A 20216-nucleotide genomic window follows, 5' to 3' on the forward strand; every position below is an offset into this window, starting at 1 on the left:
GGGGCTGAGCTCTTAGAGCTGGGGATAACAAAGACAAACTGGGGACCCCAAGAGAGTGGGGACAGACAGGAAACTCAGGAGGTCTGGCATGGAGGCTGGGGCTGTAAACAGGACCCCAAGTGCCTCAAAGCTTCCCCCAGGGCTCTGTACCCCTCCTTTCCCAGGGCTCCTGCAAACACTCATTCTCTGTTGAGCCCTTGGCTCAGTCCCAGAGGCTCAGGGTTTTGATCCATCGGAAAGCATCAGGCCTCACATACCTTTGGAAAAAGGCCGAGGGCTTAGCTTTGCTGCTTCAGAATTCAAGCCTCCACCAATCTGCGTGGGGCCAGGGGCCAGGGCCCAGGGCAGGGTATTGGGGGCCTGCTGCCCAACAGCTGTTGCTAGGTTATTTTGGTCCAGTGGGAGCTTATCAATTACAGGACCTTTGGACCAAAATAGCCAACAGCAGAACCATCTCTTGGTGGCTCTGTGAGGACTTCTCCTTAGAAAAGTTTCTAAAATGGGGCTGGAGAGGGAAGGGAGTTTGATTTGAGGGGTGAGTGAAGTGATGAGGGCTAGACTCACATACTACTTGCTGTCCTCTCTGACCACCTTCCTTGGGGACAAAAGCTGGGGTTTTGCTGGGGAGAGGGTAGAAATTACCAGGGAAGAGCTCATCCTTAAACTCTTTCTCTTGACTCTGTCTTCCTCCCGGCAAGCTGGAGTCACACATATTACTGTCTCCCATTTGACAGACGGGGTGCACGGGGTCCAAAGAGGAGGAAGTTACAGGTACTGGGTCCACACAACTGGAAACCCGGGCCTCTGAGCCCAGGCCAGGCGGCCTCTCGGTTAGGCCTTGGTTAGACCAGCAGAGGATCCGCGCCCGGTGGCTGCCAGGTCCCCTACACACTCGGGCCAGCGTGGAAACTGCTGACTGGCCCTGGCTTTCCTTCGGGCCACAGCGGGGGCCCTGGCAGCTCCCGCCTCGGTTGACCCCGCCAGCCTCCGTGAGAGGGGTTAAGTGCCGGCGGAGGAAAAGAGGTAGGAAGGTCAGCCACCCTGAAGCTCCCTGGAGGCCGCTGGAGCCCCGCCCAATGCCGGCTCGGCAGACCCGGGCACGGCCCCGCGAGAGCCTGCCAGAATCGCACCCGGCGAGGTGCCAGAGGGACCCAGGTTGCGCTCCGGTTTGCAGCAGGGGTGGCGCGCGGGCAGCGCGCTTTGGCACCTGGCGGGCTCGGGGCGGGGGGTGGGGGCACGCTCCCGACACGCCCTCAGAAATCCACTGGGGTTGGGGGCGCGTGGGAATTGAACTTGGTCGTCGAGTGTCCCGCGCCAAGTCTGCGCGACAGGTCTTATCTCCCGGTGACGGAAAGAAGCTGCCCGGGCGGGGCCGCGTTTGGCGACGGCCACTCCGCTACCCTTAGCACTCCCGCCTCTCCTCCGGGATTTTCCAGCGGGTTAATTTCCTGTTCGCGTAAATCCTTCGCGAGTCCGTCGCCCCTCCCTCCCTGGTCCCCCGTTCCCCCACCTCCGCCCCGGCCACTCGGGCTCCCCGGGTAGGTCCACGCTGCGCTCCGTCGCCCCCGCGCTCCCGGGCGCACGCCCTCCCCGCGCCCGGCCTCCGGGGTCCCGCGAGCCGCCCCGCGCCAGGGCTCAGCCCCAGAGTCGCGTCCGCGCCGCCGCCGTTCGCGCGGGTCTAGGCCATGAGCCCCCGCGCCGCCGCCCGCGCCCCCACCGGCGCCGCCGCCGCGGCGCTGGGGCTCTTTAGCTTCCTGCTGCTGCTCCGGCCCGGTCACGGGTGCCCCGCGGGCTGCGCCTGCACCGACCCGCACACCGTGGACTGCCGCGACCGCGGACTGCCCAGCGTGCCTGATCCCTTCCCCTTGGACGTGCGCAAACTGCTGGTGGCTGGTAACCGCATCCAGCATATCCCCGAGGACTTCTTCATCTTCTACGGAGACCTGGTCTACCTGGACTTCAGGAACAACTCGCTGCGCTCGCTGGAGGAAGGTACGTTCAGCGGCTCGGCCAAGCTCGCGTTCCTCGACCTCAGCTACAACAACCTGACCCAGCTGGGCGCCGGCGCCTTCCGCTCGGCCGGGAGGCTGGTCAAGCTAAGCCTGGCCAACAACAACCTGGCTGGTGTGCACGAGGCCGCCTTCGAGACCCTGGAGTCGCTGCAGGTGCTGGAGCTCAATGACAACAACCTGCGCAGCCTCAACGTGGCCGCCCTGACCGCGCTCCCCGCGCTGCGCACCCTGCGCCTCGACGGGAACCCCTGGCTCTGCGACTGCGACTTCGCCCACCTCTTCTCCTGGATCCAGGAGAACGTGTCCAAGCTGCCCAAAGGTGAGTCTGCGCGGGGGAGCTGGCGGGGGAGGGGGGCGGGTACGGAGGGACAGCTTGGGGAGAGGCTGTGACAGCCGGATAGCCTCGGCGCAGCCCTCTGGGGCAGAGACCGGCATTAGAGACCTGGTCGCTCATGGCCACTGCCCTGAATGAGAGCTGCTTCGGGTGTAATCCTCGCACGTTCCCAGCCTGAACTTTTCCCGGGACTCTCCTAGAGAAGGAGAGTGGGGAGGGACACATTTGGAATTCTCTGGACTTTCTGGGCCTTGTTGCTATGCTTTTCCCTTTGTTTACCTGCAACAATGTTTGGAACCTGGGTTTCCCAGATCGTCTCATGGGGCTTTGGCTCCTAGCACTGGTGGATGTAGGGCTGCCTAGGTGGCTCAGTGGTAAAGAATCCAAGTTTGATCTCTGGGTGGGAAAGATGCCCTGGAGAAGAAAATGGCAACCCACTCCAGTATTCTTTTCTGGGAAATCCCATGGACAGAGGAGTCCGTGGGGTCGCAAAAGAGTTGGACAGGACCAAACAACAACAGTATCAATGATGGATGTGCCTTATTTCTGGGCCCCTCCTAAGTGGAAGACTCCCTACTGTGCGAGCAGCGACTCAGCACCGTTCTCAGTACCCTGAACATGGAGAGAGAGCTCACCAGTTCCTTCTAAGAGCTCTCTAATAGCTTCTGGAGCCTGAGCTGGTTTTGATTTCTCAGCTGCCAATTTGCTCTTCTGTCTAAAAGTGGTAAGGAATATTCCTGGTGAGGAATAAGAGCAGCCTGCAAAGAGCCAGTGGTGCAGTAAAGATTTGCAGTAGCTTTCCACCCAGATGTGAAATTGCTGAACAAAAATCTCCTGGGCTGGGACACCTTTTGCTTGCCTGGTGCACTTTTTCTGTTGGTGACATAGACATACGTGCCCAGCTGGCAGACAGGAACATAAGGGCACAGTAGGTAAGGGGCCCTGTGAAGGCCAGGAGGAAGGAGGCAAAGGCAGAACCGAGAAGAGGAGACCCCAGCATCCATAAGGATGAGCCCTGAGCCGGTGGACTGTCCTTACCTTCAGTGGATTCCAGGCTTCCACTGGTGAGCATGTGAGTGTGGTCCCAGCAGCGAGCCCTCAGAGCCAGACTCCGCCTCCCACCTTGCCCCTGGGGGCTTGGCAGAATAGGAAGCAGAGCTAAGACCCACAGTAAAAAAGGTGACATTGATGTGGATTTATCTTTGAGAAATATATATATATATATATATATATATATATATGTATGTATATGTATTTCCATTTATTGAGAATTCAAGGATGCTGCTCATCTATGTCCTGAATTCCTGTGCTCACTTATTCATTCCGTACTGTCACTAAACACACATCCCAGGCAATCATTTCTCTCCTGAGCTGACACTTTCAGCCCAGGCTGGCTCTCCCACACCAGCAAGTTCTAAAAACACCTGACGTGCAAGGTGCAGAGTCCCCCAGCTTTACGCTTTGCCTTCATTTACTGTCTCGCTCCCCAGATCCTCCCCACCAGAAGACTGTCCTGGAGACAGGGAGGTCCAGGTGCAGACCTCATTGTGGAATGGGGGTTCACCCTGGTTTTAATAGCTTCTGCCTTTGCTTCTTGGTGGTGTTGGCATCATGAACCCCCATTGTCAGCTGAGGGAGTATAATTGGTTCCCACTGTTATTCACATGAGGACTTGGTGTTATGGGTCAGGAGCTATGAATTTCAGTCTCATTTCTGCCATGGATGGCTGTGACCTTGACCAGGACATGTGTCCTGTCTGGGTCTCAGTTTTTTCATTTCTAAAGTACTTTAATTGACCTCTGAGGTCTCTATAGAGCCCTGAATTTGGAAGGCATAGGTTGGAGATCTGGCTTAAAAGCTGAGTGACTCTGGGCAGGTCACTTAAGTTCTTTGAGCCTGCCTCCTCTTTCTTCTGGGTGAAATTGACACACAGGAATTCTGACCAATATGTCTGACTGGTGATTGTCAGTATCAGAGTGACTTAATGTGGGTAAATGAATGAGCAGTAAAAATAGAAAGGGCTTTCCAGGTGGCTCAGAGGTAGAGAATCTGCTTGCCAATGCAGGCTACATGGGAGAAGTGGGTTCAATCCCTGGGTAGGGAAAATCCCCTGAAGTAGGAAATGGCAACCCCCTCTAGTATTCTTGCCTGGAAAATTCCATGGACAGAGGAGCCTGGAGGGCTGACGTCCGTGGGGTTGCACAGAGTCAGACACAATGAGGCATCTGAGCACCCATGAGCACGCAAGAAGAGCAAATGTTATTCTTCCTCTTGTCCATAATATAGGAAAGCAAAGAGCCACCAGATGGAGACCTGGGGGTTAAGGATGGACGGGTCCAGAGCAAGGAAGAGTGTCTAGGCCCCGGTGGAGGGTTGGTCTCATTCAGGGAGGGAAGATGGAGGCGGCAGGAGGACAGCTTGGGGGCTCCCAGCGTCTCACGGGGTGAAGTACGAGAACATCTGTGACCTCACTGCCCGTGGCCTGTGGCCAGAGCAGAGTCTTAAGCTCTGTGAACCAGAGTGGGGCAGGGGGTGGGGTGGGTGGGTGAGTGTGGAGCACCTAGTCTAGGCCTTGAGGTGAGAGAGCTGTTTCTGATGTGGACACTGATTGTGACCCTCGGCAAGTCCCAGATCTCTCTGTGCCTCCGTTTCCCTGCCCTAACTTCAGACTGAAGAACAGAATCCGAGAGCAGGTTTGCGGTGAGGGTTGTGTGAGGTCCTCTCTGTCAAGGGCACAGTGATTTTAGCAAGGAGTAGGTGATGGTCAGGCACGAATAGTTCCTTTCCCTTCTCCTCATGCATTCGGGCCTCTCACATTTCCGAGGCGTCTGGTGAGGGGCTGAGAGCGCAGGCTCCAGCCCAGACCTGCTTGGCTCAGATGCTGTCTCTCCCTCTTGCTAGCTGTGTGCGCTTCTGCCTTCCAGTTTCCTCTCCTGTAAAATGCGAATCATGCTAGCTCCCACCTCGCAGGGCTGTGGGGAGGGTGAGAAAGGTAGCCTCTATAACAGGGTCCCCAGCCTCGGGGATCTAATGCCCGATGATCTGAAGTGGAACTGATGTCATAATAATAGAAATAAAGCTCACAATAAATGTAAATGCGCTTGAATCATCCCCAAACCACCCCATCCCGTGCCCTCTCGTCTGTGGATAAATTGTCTTCCGTGAGACTGGTCCCTGGTGTCAAAAAGATTGGGAACTATGGATCTACAAGGTACTTAGAACAGTGCCTGATAGGGAACTACCAATAAGCATTAATACTGTTATTACCCTGTTTTGTCCAGAAGGCCTGGAGAGCTGATGGGAGTGACTTGCCCAAGGTCATACAGAGAGTTAAATACAGATGAAGGGGGGTGGATCAGGACCTCTTGGCTCCTGGCCTCCTGAAAGTTGGAGTCCATTCACTTCCTGCCAAGGAAACTAGGCGCCTTGGGGCACAGCCTCTAGGGGTTTCTAGGTAGGGCCTAAGTAGGAGAATTCAGAGGAAACAGCAGAGACCTGTCCACCTCCCAGCAAAGCCCTTGCCATCACCTCCTCCACCCCTTCCTCCTCCAGAAAAACAAACCAGGCAGAACCAGTGACCTTGACAAGCTCTGACAGCGCAAAAACATGATGCCTGCCAGGTGAACCTCTGCGCGGATGGGAGCGCTTGGTCACTGGTGGAACACCATGGAGTCGGCCGGTCCCCTCTGTGCAGACTCCTGCAGGGCTCTGCTTTCAGGGGCAGAGGGGTCTGGGGGAGCCGCCCTGCCGGGGCTGGATCTGAAGGAAGGCTCACCGGCCAACTTGGCAACAACAAGCAAGCAAACAAACCCCAAGCAAGAAAACAAACAAAATCCCAGGATGCTAATTCACTCTGAATTTCAGGTAAACAATGCATAACATTTTAGTATAAGTATGTCCTGTGCAACATTTGGGATATTTGCACACATAGAATTATTTGTTGTTTTTTGAAATTCACGTCACTGGCCATCCTGTGTTTTATCAATCGGCTTCCCTTATAGCTTAGCTGGTAAAGAATTCACCTGCAATGCAGGAGACCCCGGTTCGATTCCTGGGTTGGGAAGATTCCCTGGAGAAGGGATAGGCTACCCACTCCAGTATTCTTGGGCTTCCCTTGTGGCTCAGCTGGTAAAGAATCCGCCTGCAGTGAGGGAGACCTGGGTTTGATCCCTGGGTTGGGAAGATCCCCTGGAGAAGGGAAAGGCTACCCACTCTGTATTCTGGCCTGGAGAATCCCATGGACTGTATAGTCCGTGGGGTGGCAAAGAGACAGACACGACTGAGCAACTTTCACTTTCACTACCTTGTGGTAGCAGTTTGTGGTTTACCAGGGCTGTCTTTTTTTAAATAAAATACCCGTGCCTGGCAAGTTACCTTTACCCTCAACTGGCCACTGGGTGTGAGGTGCAAAGAAAAGAAGTGGTTTGCACAAGTTCACGTTGTTAGTGGCTGATATAAGCACGCACTCAGGGGTGTCTGACTCCACTCCTAACTCTTTGTGATGGCCTAGAACAGGAGGGCAGGAAGAGTGCCTGCTCTATTCTACCATCCCTGACTCCCCTGGGGGACAGCTGGCTGCCCTTCCAGCCCCAGATTCCGCTCCAGGTCTGGTGGTTCTCCCAGGAGCCAGTAGGTTCTGGGCCAGGTAGGACACTGTGCCCTCAAGGGGACAGTGACCATCCTTCTTTGAGTCCACCTGCAGACTCAAAGGAGCTCCGGACCTGGAAGATACAGACATGGGAACTCACTCAGGTGACAGTGGGGTAGAGAGGGAGAGAAGGGAGACAGGGAGACAGGGAAGTGGCAGGACAGCACCCTTCTTGGGAGATGGTGATCTTTAAAGCCCTTCAGTCCCTCCCCTTGTCTTCTGTTCACAGCAGCCCAACGAGGTGGTTGGAAATGGAAACACACAGGTGGTGAGGAGCCTCTGTGTGCTGATCCCTGGGGAGTTTGTTTGACATGCAGATTCCTGGGCCCCCAGACCCACTGAATGTTGGCCTGGTGCACGAGGCCTGGGCATCTGCATTTTAGGTGCTGCCACCTCCTGAAGGGCTTCCCAGGTGGCTCAGTGGTAAAGAATCACCCTGCAGTGTTGGAGAACTGGGTTTGATTACAGGGTCAGGAAGATCCCCTGGAGAAGAAAATGGCAACCCACTCCAGTATTCTTGCCTGGATAATCCCCATGGACAGAGAAGCTTGGCAGGCTACAGTATATGGGGTTGCAGAAGAATTGGACATGACTTAGTGACTAAACAACAACATTCCCTGAAAGGGGCTTGCAGTGCACACGCTCTCTAAGCTCGAAAACCGCTGCTGGAGGGAGCAGGCTTTGTGCTGCAGCTGTGGAAATGCTGTGTGACGTTGTAGGACTTTCCTGTCTCTCTGTGCCTCAGATTTTTCTTTTATAAACAAAGGCATGTGAGTGGGAGGATTTTAAGGTTCCTTCCAACTCTAAAATTCTATGGTTTCAAGGGAAGGGAAGATGGTCTGTGTCTTAAAGGTTAGGAAGCTGAGGCCTGGGAAGATCAGGCCCCTCCAGAGACCTCACTGCTAGAATCCAGGGGCCGCAGTCTCTGTGTGGTAGGGAGGGGGTAAGAGCACCTAGGAAGCCTGGGGTTCTGGGCTCACAGTTCATCCCATGTGACCCAGCCTTGCTCCTGGAGCCTTGGGCAGGAAAGGCCACTGGGTATGAGGAATCATGGCTCAGTGGTAAAGAATCTGTAAGCCAGTGCAGGAGACAGGAGATGCAGGTTTGATCCCTGGGTTGGGAAGATCCTCTGGAGTAGGAAAAGCAACCCACTTCAATAATCTTACCTGGGAATTCCTATGGACAGAGGAGCCTGCTGGGCTACAGTCTATGGGGTCGCAAAGAGTCGGACACAACTGAGACTAAGCATACATACACACATCTTACTGGGGCTTCCCAAGTGACGCTAGTGGTTAAGAACCTGCCTGCCAATGCAGGAGACATGAGACGCAGGTTTGATCCCTGGTTGGGAAGATCCCCTGGAGGAGGGCATGGCAACCCACTCTGGAGAATCCCATGGACAGAGGAGCCTGGCGGGCTACAGGCCATGGGGTGGCAAAGAGTTGGACGCGACTGAAGCGACTTAGCAGACACACACAGAGTGCATATTTCCCTTGTGCTTATACACCTAAGAGAACCACGTTCCTGGCAGACGTAGATCGAGGTCTCACACGCTCTTTCAAGTGGCCTGCCTCCCGCTGTTGACAGGTCTGTACGTGTCCTGGTGCCACAGGCGCTTGTATTTCTAACTTGTCTCTTAATTAGAGTTGAGTCCTCAGTGTCACCTTTCAGCATCCCCAGTGTCCTGGCTGGGTGTCAGCTTTTATGGGCACTGCGCTCTGGAGTTCCAGGGAGAGTCGGCTGTAGACATGACCCAAGACAACCCCTTGTCTCTTTTCTTGCTGGAGCGCCCCACCCAGTCCTGCTGCTCTGTCCCAAATGCTGGATCTTTCTGGAAACGACACCTTCATCCTGCTGCTGTTGCTCTTTAGTTACTAAGTCATGTCTGAGTCTTTGTAAGCCCATGGACTGTAGCCCGCCAGGCTCCTCTGTCCATGGGATTTTCCAGGCAAGAATACTGGAGTGGGTTGCCATTCTCTTCCCGGGGAATCTTCCCGCCCCAGGGATTGACCTTGCGTCTCCTGCAACACAGGCTGATTCTTTACTTCTGAGCCACCTGGGAAGTTGGGGTGCTCTATCAATTAACTCAAAGGGCAACCTCATTGCTGGGCCAGTGGGTCAGAGGACCTGCCTCTTTGCCTGGCATGGACAGCTCTAGGGGAGCAGTTGGCAGTCTGTTCTGGAGAGGCTGGTGGCACTGTCACCTGAAGCTGGCCAGCTGCCAGCTGTCTCAGATCCCGCAAGATTTAGGCTTTCAGCCAAGTGGCTGTCCATTGCCCTCTGTCTCAGAATCCTGTGGTCCCCGATGTAGCTGAGAAGGAGGTGCTTGGCCGGTCTTGTCACCACCAGGCTGGCGGTGTGATGGTGGCCCAGAAGGACCTCCATGTAGGCTGGTTGTCATGAAGACCTGGAATCGGGTGTGTTCGTGGTTACTTGAGTCAAATTGTATCCTGAACACCATCACTGTAAGATCACAGCAGAGTGTATCACTCCAGTCCTGGGACTGTTCTGGGCTCCTGCCCTCAGGTCTTCGCCAAGCTGTGCCAGCCACTTCCCCAATTCTCCCCCCAACCCCACCCCCCACCTTCCCATCCTCATCTCTACTTCTCTGCCTTTCTGGCTCCCACTTAACCTTCCAGCCTCCAGCCCTCTGGGCCTCGAGGCTGCACTGGGAGGCTGGCCCGTGCAGCCTGATTGGATCCTGTGTCACCTCCACGATCACTGCTCGAGCTGCCAGTTTGCAGGTCTGGCCGGTTTTGAGGGCACAAAGTGTTTCTTTTTCTCCTTGAACCCCCAGCAGTTGGTGCACTAAGTGACGTATTGGGAAACCTTCTGATGGCTTGCATTGCACTTGGAACAAACCAGCTCCTTCCTGTGTCCTGAGAGGGTCCATCCACAGCCCAGCCACACCAGCCTTCCTCTGTCCTGGGAACAGAGCAGGTGCTGGTGACCAACCAGGACCTCCTAAATTATGGCTTTCTCGCCTGCTGAGACGGTCCCACCTTCCCATGGCTGTGTCTCCCTCATTATCAGGTCCCCATGAGATGTCCCCTTCTCAGAGAGGCCTTCCCTGATCACCCCACCCAAACAGCACCATCCCCAGCCCACTCACTGTCGTCGTATCTCCTTGTGTCTGTGGCATCGCGCTCGTAGAGTCCACATTATCTTGGTCACAAGTCTTGTTGCTCTAGAAGCGTGAGCTCCAGAGTCACACGTTCCCTGCAGTGTCCCCAGGAACTGGGCCTTGCCCAGCATAGAAGGGTCTCTGAGGGGCCGCGGGCATGTGCAAGTGGACGAACGCACACTCCTGGGGCCTCTGTCACAAGGGCCATCAGGGGACAGGCCAACATCACTGCCCTTGGCTTTTACCCCCGCCACCCCCCCCGCCCGCCTGTGGTCAGCCAAAGACACCCAGATCACCTTTCAGCAGGGGCAGAGGCCTGGAGTGGGGGTTCTCTGGGCTCCATTAGCAGATCCTGCTCAAACCCTCAGGTGGTTGCTGTGAAGGAGGGAGGGGGCCAGCTGCACCTACCCCATCTGTGAGAGCAGTGCTGGCAAGAGAGTGGGGCCGCCTTCGTCCGGGGAGTCTGTGAGCCTCTGCCCTGGCGAGGTGCAGTGTGAGTGGCTGGGGGAGAGGGTTCAGGACACCGAGACCACAGATCCGTTTACCCTGCTGAATCGGAAACCTGCTTCATCTGGCGCAAGCAAACAGAAAGGTGTCTTGTAAAGATGTGGGTGTGTCGCCAGGAGCCCACAGTCCTAAACAGTCAGGCCCAGGGAGCTGGCGGGTGAGACCTAGGAGGCTGCAGGGAACACAGCGCCTCCCTCTTTCACTCTCTGCTTCTCACACCATCTCTCTTTAACTTTCTATTTTATAGTCGCGTGTAGCCGATTCAGGGCTTCCCTGGTGGCTCAGAGGTAAAGAGTCTGCCTGCAATGCAGGACCTGCAGGAGATACAGGTTTGATCCCTGGATTGGGAAGATCCTCTGGGGGAGGGCATGGCAACCCACTCTGGCGAATCCCATGGACAGAGGAGCCTGGGGGGCTACAGTCCATAGCGTCTCAAAGAATTGGACACGACTGAAGTGACTTAGCACACATGCACACGTGGCCGGTTAACAATGTTGTGATAATTTCAGGTGACAGCAAAGAGACTCAGCCATACATATATGTGTATCCATTCTCCCCCAAACTCCCCTCCCATCCAGACTGGCATGTAACATTGAGCAGAGGTCCCTGTGCGCACATCGTCTTTTAGTCTCCTCTTTATATATTAATAGGCTTTCTCAGTTTTTTCCATGCATGTGACAAAATAATATGCTGCTCCATTCATGGGACCAGCTGAGGCCAGGCGAGATTGTGCTGTCCTGGTTCCAATTTCCAGATCTGAGAGGAGGCTCTGGGGAGCGGAGCTTAGGGATGGGGGCTGGGCAGACCACCCACTAGGCATGGAGCTAGGCATGCATGACTCTGGCCGGGCTTCCTGTGAGCTGATCCTGGGCCCTGGTGTCCCCTCTGTCAAATGCGGGTGATAGCATCTGCCCTTTGACCTCGAGTGACATCATATGAAGATGCTCAGAGTACAGCTTCCTCCAGCACCGCACATAGAAGCTGTTGTTTTCTTCCTTATCCAGTTCATAGAAATGTGGACAAACAGGCTTACAAATCCCCCTGGATTTAAGCATTGCCTGTTAAATCCCAGATGTCCACAATCCATGCAGATGGACATTAGCCGTGTGTTCACAGCACGTCCTCCCAGGGGCTCTCAGCCTGTCTCCTCTGCTTCAGAAGGTGCCCAACAAAGAGCCCCCAGTGCCTTATCTCCTTCATCCTCCATGTTGGCCATGGGGATAAATGCCAGAGGCAGGAGTCAGGACCTCAGAGGAGCTGCGGGCCACTCAGGATTAAGGGGCAGCTTCTCAGACATGAACCCAAACCAGAGATCTCGGAATTTGGTTCCTGTCTCTACTGCTTTGTTGGCCAGCAGTCCACCTGAGTCGCATCCTCTTTCTCAGTTGCTCTCGATAATGAACAGTGACCCCAGATGCCCCCGGGGGCTGTGGGTGGGAGTCCTCAGAGGAGGTGGGATATAAGGAGAACCACAAGCACATTAGAAAGAACTTGGAGCTCTGCACTGACTAGACTCCCCAGAACGTAGTGGTGTCTGAGTTCCTCTGTCAGCTGCAGACCCGGGGGCTGGATGACCTGGAAGGCTTCTTCTAGCTCTGATTCTGGCTGCCTCTGCACCCTCTCCAGCCAGCCTCCTCCAGGTCATGGAATGAGAAGGTCTGACAGCCCCTTGTCCCCAGCATCCAGCAAAGGTCTCCTGGGCGGGCTCCCTTGACACTGGCCCCACCACCCTGGCAGCTCTCTTTCAAATCAGCAGGTACAAGAGTATGTTCTCTTCTGCCCCCACCACATTATTAGAAAGAATGGCATTGCTTTTTCACAAAACACCAAGGGGATGATATCTCTTTTTAACATAAGCTTCCCTGGTGGCTCAGATGGTAAAGAGTCCACCTGCAGTGAGTGAGCCCTGGGTTCGATCCCTGGGTTGGGAAGATCCCCTGGAGAAGGGTGTGGCAACCCACTCCAGTATTCTTGGCTGGAGAATCCCCATGGACAGAGGAGCCTGGCAGGCTACAGTCTGTGGGGTTGCAAAGAGTTGGACACAACTGAGCAACTAAGCACAGAGAATCATGAATGATTATCTGCATCAGAAACGAAGATGTCACATGGTCCTGTTCAGGGCCTGAGGACTTAGAGCTGAAGGTCAGGACACCTGCTGCCATGTCCTTGACCTGGGCAGGTCATCTAACTTGTCTGGTATGTGGTTCCTTCATCTGTAACCCTGAGGTTTGTCAGGAGCATCAGGAAATCCTAATGTAAAAGGGCTTTAGGAAAAAATGGGGGTGTGCAGACATGGATATGACTGTCTTTTATTTTTTTTTACTTTGCTTTTTCCCCATGTGCTATATTATGTATTGGAGAAGGAAATGGCAAGCCACTCCAGCATTCTTGCCTGGAAAATCCCATGGATGGAGGAACCTGATAGTCTTAAAATTACTCACGGAAAGCTACTTAGATTTTTTTGAGTCTTAAAACCAGAATTAGGTGCTATTTATTTATTTTGTCTGTGCGGCATGTGGAATCTTACTTCCCCAACCAGGGATTGAGCCTATGCTCCCGGCATTGGAAGAACAGAATCTTAACCACTGCCTTGCCATGAAAGACCCCTGAAATGACTGTCTCTAAGGATGAAGGTTTATACTCACAGATGTCTAGAAACAGGAGAAATGGAAGCCTTGCAGGGTCACATGGGGAAGCAGCAGGGATGGTCAGGAGGCAGATGAGGTAAAAAGAAAGACAGATGAGGGTCTTTATGGTGGTTTTTGCAGGAAGGAATGGGTGGGGGGGGTGGGTAAGCAGAGGAGGCAGGTTTAAGGTTGGCTAGTTTGAGTAATTTCAGGAAACTCTCATTAAAAGGATGATCCCTAGCTATCTAGTACCTGGCCCTGCAGTGTTTTAGGGCAGGAAGATAAGAGTCTGGGATTGCAAGAATCTGATCAAAAGAGGTGGGTGGGATATCAACTGGGGTTGGTAGGTTTGCATATCAAGAGTGTGCTCATTGGCAAGGATTTAGGAACTGGCCAGCACTGGGAGCGACAGTCCTTCCCCAAGTGGCAAGGCCCCAAGATGCCAAAGCTAAATAAAATATAGAATGTAAAAATCATGATGAATACAGGGGTCATTGCAGATACAATTGAGTGGTATTTTATTTAATCCAACATATCCAAAATGTTATACTTTCAACTTGTAATCAAAAGAAAACTCATTCATGAGCTATTTTCCCATTCTTTATTTCACACAAAGTCTTTAAAATCTGGGTGTGTTTTATACTTACAGCACATCTCAGTCCAGACTAGCTGCGATCAGTTTCTCAACACGTGGCTGGTGGCCACTGTAGTGGATAGTATAGCTCTAAGTATACTAGTGTCTTTCAAAGTGGTCAGTGCCAGGCTTACCCCATTTTACAGATGAGAACATCAAGGCACAGATGGGTTAACGTAACTTGGCTGAGGTCACCAGCCAAGAAGTGACAGAGGGAGAGATGAGCCGGGGTCTTTGTCACTAAACATTCTATGACTTCTCAAATCTCATGTCAGAACCAGGTCCCTTAGGCACAAACCCACTCTCTTGTCCACAGCTCCTGCTTTAGCTTAGAACCAAACTCAGTGAGCCTCGCTAACTCAGAATCTTACCTTGGCTGAATCAAAGGTGACTTGAGTGTATTAGTGGAAGTCAGAGTTCAGTTCAGTTCAGTCACTCAGTCGTGTCTGACTCTTTGCCACCCCATGAATCGCAGCACGCCAGGCCTCCCTGTCCATCACCAACTCCTGGAGTTTACTCAGACTCACGTCCATCGAGTCAGTGATGCCGTCCAGCCATCTCATCCTCTGTCGACCCCTTCTCCTCCTGCCCCCAATCCCTCCCAGCATCAGGGTCTTTTCCAGTGAGTCAGCTCTTTGCATGAGGTGGCCAAAGTACTGGAGTTTCAGCTTTAACATCATTCCTTCCAAAGAAATCCCAGGGCTGATCTCCTTCAGAATGGATTGGTTGGATCTCCTTGCAGTCCAAGGGACTCTCAAGACTCTTCTCCAACACCACAGTTCAAACGCATCAATTCTTCAGCGCTCAGCCTTCTTCACAGTCCAACTCTCACATCCATACATGACCACAGGAAAAACCATAGCCTTGACTAGACGGACCTTAGTCGGCAAAGTAATGTCTTTGCTTTCGAATATGCTGTCTCGGTTGGTCATAACTTTTCTTCCAAGGAGTAAGCGTCTTTTAATTTCATGGCTGCAATCACTATCTGCAGTGATTTTGGAGCCCCCCCAAATAAAAGTCTGACACTGTTTCTGCTGTTTCCCTATCTATTTCCCATGAAGTGATGGGACCGGATGCCATGATCTTAGTTTTCTGAATGTTGAGCTTTAAGCCAACTTTTTTACTCTCCTCCTTCACTTTCATCAGGAGGCTTTTTAGTTCGTCTTCACTTTCTGCCATAAGGGTAGTGTCATCTGCATATCTGGGGTTATTGATATTTCTCCCAGCAATCTTGATTCCAGCTTGTGTTTCTTCTAGTCCAGCGTTTCTCATGATGTACTCTGCATATAAGTTAAATAAGCAGGGTGACAATATACAGCCTTGACGTACTCCTTTTCCTAGTTGAAACCCTGTTGAAAACAAGTTCACCTCCTATTTTAGGCTCTTCTGAGACTTTATCTGGAACAATGACACCTCCCTGCTTGCCAGACAGATATCAAGTTGTGTCTTTCCTCCGCTCAGAACTCTCCAGTAACTCCCATGTTGCTGAGATTAGAAGCCAAGTTTCTTCCAAGGGCTTCCCCACCCTCTCTGCAATCTGACCTCCTTTCTTTCTGGCCTCATTTCCTACTACTCTCTTTCATTCACTCTAGTCCAGGCACCCAGACCTCGTGTTGTTTCCCAAACGTCACAGGCATATTCCTACCTCAAAGCCTTGCTGTTCCCTCCACCTGGACTGCCCTTGTCCTGATGTCCACATGATGTTCCCCCTGGCTCCTTTTAGCTGCTTGCTCAAATGCTCATGGAGCCTTTCCTCCCAGCCCCAGTGAGCTCTGAGACCTGCCACCTCCAGCTATTTTTCTCTCCCTACTCTCCTTTTTCTTTATTACACCTGTCACCTCCTGCTGCATAACACATCTTACTGATTGCCTTGTGGTCTGTGCGTTTCCCCTCACTAAATTGTAGTCACAAATTATTTTTTCCACTGTTTTTACTCCAAGGCTGGCATGTATTAGGTACTCAATATGTTTTTTATTTTTTTGGCTGTGCTGTGTGACATGTGGAATCTTAGTTCCCTGACCAGGGATCAAACTCGTGCCCTCTGCATTGGGAGTGTGGAGTCATAAGAGCTGGATCACCTGGAAAGTTCCCTTCAGTATGTGTTTGCTGAATGAATGAATGGCTCATTGATGGGTGCTAACACCAGGCAAAGGGGAGAAGAGCAGAGAGGAGGCAGTCTCTAGGATCACCCTCTTATTTAGATGAACTAGTTTGGAAAACTGATTCTCATCAACATATTAGTGATTTGTGAGTTAACCAGGAATAGACACAGTAAAGGCAGAAGGAAGGGACCTCTGCTTACCACGGAGGCATAGTCTGCATAGAATTCCAGACACGGGGATGCTCAGGTGGAGGAGGCCTGGTGGGAAGGTCAGAGCCCCAGGCCTCATCAAATTACTGCTTCTGAGCACTTACCTGGGCTTCCTGTCTCTTACAAGATGCCAGATAGTCTTTGTATTTGGACAGCAAGACCATGTTGACATAGGAAAATGGATATTTAACTAAGGAGAGATGTGGAAGGACATAATCCCTATTGTCAGATGTTTGAGGAGCTGTCATGCAATGTAGGAGACTTGTTTTGGCCTCAGAAGATGGACCTGTGGCTTCAAACTACAAGGAGGCTGATTTTGATGCACTGTAAGGAGGAAGAGCTAGCTGTTAGGGCTCTGCAAATGGGCTGCCTGGGTAGAGAGTGAAGTTGCCATCCTTAGAGGCATTCAAGCAGAGACCAAATGACCACTTGTCGGTGGTGCTAAAGGGAGCATTAAGGAATGGGTGAGATTTCTGCCCACGGTGCTTCAGTCCTCTGAATCTGGCTTTCTGAGGTTGTTTTCATTTTCTCCTGGTTCTCTGGCTAGAGAAGCATGTCTTGAAGGAAGCTCCAGCATGCTGGAAGTCCAGTGACTGTGTCTGTCTTGATGGCTGGACCAATTGCTCCACCTTTCTTTTTTTCCCTTCCTCGCCCATGCTTCTTTCTGAACCTAAATAGACAAAGTTTTTAAGTCGTGCAGCTGGAGAGAAATTCAGAGCCCCTAGCCCCTTGCTTATTGCAGGTCTGGCTCTGCTCATGCCAGTCACTGTAGGAAACCAGATCACTTGCCAACTATCAGAACTGGTTTCTAAAATGTATCATGTATGTCCAGTTCAGGTGGCTTAGTGGTAAAGAATCCACCTGCCAATGCAGGAAACATGAGTTCGATCCCTGGGTCAGGAAGATCTCCTGGAGAAGGAAATGGCAACCCACTGCAATATTCTTGCCTGGAAAATCCCATGGACAGAGGAGCCTGGCAGGGCTACAGTCCATGGGGTTACAAAGAACTGGACATGAATTAGTGACTAAACAGCAGCAACAACATCAACGCCATGTCAATTCATGTTCAGCTCCCTTTGAACCAGGATACTGGTCTTTTGGGGCTCTCCCCCAAGCCCACATAATCCGAGCTTCCAGATGCAGCAGGAATGCCCCCTGTATATGCCACCAGCTTCTTCCCTTCACACACCTGTGAATATTTGTCATCCTTCTGTCCTATGCTCCAGAGAGCCCGGCTCCAGGGGCTCTGTCACTAACCATCACGTGGCTTCCCAAATCTCATATCAGAAGCCAAGGGCTCTTAGTTACAAGCCTATCCTCTTGGGTCCAGAGCCTCTAAAGTCAGTGAGCTTCCCTGATCCAGAACCTGGTCTTCAAGGGTGTAAACCAATGATGACTTGAACAGCTTAGTGGAAACCAAAGCAAGCTAGACGCCTGTGAGGACAAATTCAGCTCCCAGTCTCGAGGACATAATCGTGCGCCTGACAAGGGCTCGGACCTCGTGGAGGGAACATTCCAGAAAACTCAGAAAAGCTTAGATAATGGGGTTATCTTGTCTGCTTTTCTTTCAGATAGGAAACTGTGGCTCAGCGACACTGAGTGACTTGCCCAAAATCACACAGCAAACTAGTGAAAATCCAAGACAAGTGCCAAAGCCCCTGTTTCCTGGCCTGGGCGAGTCCCTCACCTTGTAGGGCAGGCACTAGAGGGTGTTTTGGATTTAGATCCACTGTGATTGGAACCCTGAGCCTTTATTTACTAGCTGTGTGAGCCTGGGCAGGTTGCTTAACCTTTCTGTGCTTCAGCTTTCTCATGTGTAAAATATGTGCTTAGTCACTCAGTCGTGTCCAACTCTTTGCGATCCCAAGGACTGTAGTCCGCCAGGCTCCACTGTCCATGGGGATTCTCCAGGCAAGAATACTGGAGTGGGTTGCCATGCCCTCTTCCAGGGGACCTTCCCAACCCAGGAATCGAACCAGAGTCTTCTGCATTGCAGGTGGTTTCTTTACCAGCTGAGCTAGTATTCACAAGTCTGTCAAATGGGTCAAAGCATATGGGTCAAGTAACCCCTGTGACAAGCTTAGCACAGTGCCTGGCAAACAGAACGCTGTTCATAAATGCTGGCTGTTACTATTATCAGCTATAGATGAAGGCCTATGTTACCGCCATAAGAACGAGCAGTTCCAGAGGCTCACCCTGAGCCACAGACGTGGCTATCACTGCAGGTGCTGGATCCTGGGGGTCCCTGTGGCCCCTGCTGTCAGAGGAAAGTGAAAGTGAAAGCGAAGTTGCTCAGTTGTGTCCAACTCTTTGCAACCCCATGGACTGTAGCCACCAGGCTCCTCCATCCATGGAATTTTCCAAGCAAGAGTAATGGAGTGGGTTGCCATTTCCTTCTCCAGGGGATCTTCCTGACACAGGGATCGAACCCGGGTCTCCCACATTGCAGGCAGATGCTTTACCATCTGAGCCACCTGGAAAGCCTTCCTCTGCTGTCAGAGGAAACATAAATCTAACAACAACAACAAAAATAGTCTGGTTCACGACTTCCTAGAAAAATCAGAGCTCCTGTGTTGGTAAATTGTTTCAGAGCGGTTTGGGCATAGAAAGAATGTTCCCTGAAAGGGAAGTGCCAGCACTCATGGAGAGATGTCCCAAGCTGCATGGGTGGGGATGGCCACCATGTCACTCCAGAGAGATACACGCAAGTGAAGTCCAACCAGTGATGTGAGCGAGGCCAGTCACGACAGTCTGCCACGGTGTCATGGAAAGAAGACGGGCTTTGGTGACGGCCAGGCCTGCCCTTAAGTCCAGACCCTCACAGATGAGTTGTATGACTTCAGGCAGATCATACAGCTTCTTGGAGCCCCGGTCATTGCATCTAGAACCTACCGCATATTTGTACCCATGTTCGTAGCAGCATTGTTCAAATGACTGAAGGGTGGGAGTGACACAGGTGTCCGCTGATGGATGAATGGACAAACAGGATGTGGCCCATCCATACAATGGACCACAAAGATGGAAATTCATGGGACTTCCCTGGTGGTCCAGTGGTTAAGACTTCACGGTCCAATGCAGGGGGTGCAGGTTCAATCCCTGGTCAGGGAGCTAAGATCCTGCATGCCTTACTGGCCTAAAAGCCAGAACAAACAGGACAGAAGCAATATTGTAACAAACTCAATGAAAAATGGTCCACATTAAAAATTAATCTTTGAAAAAGCAGAAGGAAATTTTGCCACATGCTACAACATGGATGAACCTTGAGGACATGATGCCCGTTGGAAGGGCCAGTCATAAAAGGACAAAGACTGTATCATCCACTTACTTGAGGCACCTTAGAATAGTCGATTGCATAGACACAGAATGGTGGTTGCCAAGGGCTGAGAGGAGGGAGGGGTGGAGGGCTCGTGCTTAACAGGAAGAGGGATTTAGTTTTGCAAGATGAACAGCGCTCTGGAGGTGAATGGTGGGGAGGGTTGTACACATTGTAGATGTACTTTATGCCACTGAATTGTACACTTAAACATGGTTAAGATGGTACATTTCAGATTATGTATATTTTACCACAAATTTTAAATTAAAAAATGGGACAGGAGAAAAAAAATGGCCCAAAGCAGGGCATCACAGCCTCGATCCTGCTGGCACAGCATCCATGCGCTCAGTCGTGTCCAGCTCTTTGCGACCCCGTGGACCGTAGCCAGCCAGGCTCCTCTGTCCTTGGGATTTCCCAGGCAAAGATACTGAAGTGTGTTGCGGTTTCCTCCTCCAGGGGATCTTTCTGATCCAGGGATTGAGCCTGTGTCTTCTGTGTCTCCTGCACTGCAGATGGATTCTTTACCATCAGGATTCTTTAGCCATCAGGAAAGCCCCTCCTGTTGACATTAAGGGAAAGAACCCACCTGTCAATGCAGAAGACGAAACAGACATGGTTCAAACCCTGGGTCTGGAAGGTCCCCTGGAGGAAGGCATGGCAACCCATTCCATTATTTTTGCCTGGAGAATCTCATGGATAGAGGAGC

General features: G+C 52.2%; 1 protein-coding gene across 1 annotated transcript in view; it reads left to right on the forward strand.

Annotated features, from left to right (window-relative positions):
- Positions 1046 to 20216, forward strand: part of LRRC38 (leucine rich repeat containing 38) — a 35953-nt gene continuing 16782 nt past the window's right edge. Inside the window, exon 1 of the mRNA XM_005690878.3 lies at positions 1046 to 2331. Coding sequence (XP_005690935.2) covers positions 1686 to 2331 — 646 coding nt within the window. The 5' untranslated portion in view covers positions 1046 to 1685. The remainder of the gene's footprint in view (positions 2332 to 20216) is intronic.

This window comes from Capra hircus, chromosome 16 (genome assembly GCF_001704415.2).
Source record: "Capra hircus breed San Clemente chromosome 16, ASM170441v1, whole genome shotgun sequence".
In the NCBI taxonomy this organism is placed as follows: domain Eukaryota; kingdom Metazoa; phylum Chordata; class Mammalia; order Artiodactyla; family Bovidae; genus Capra; species Capra hircus.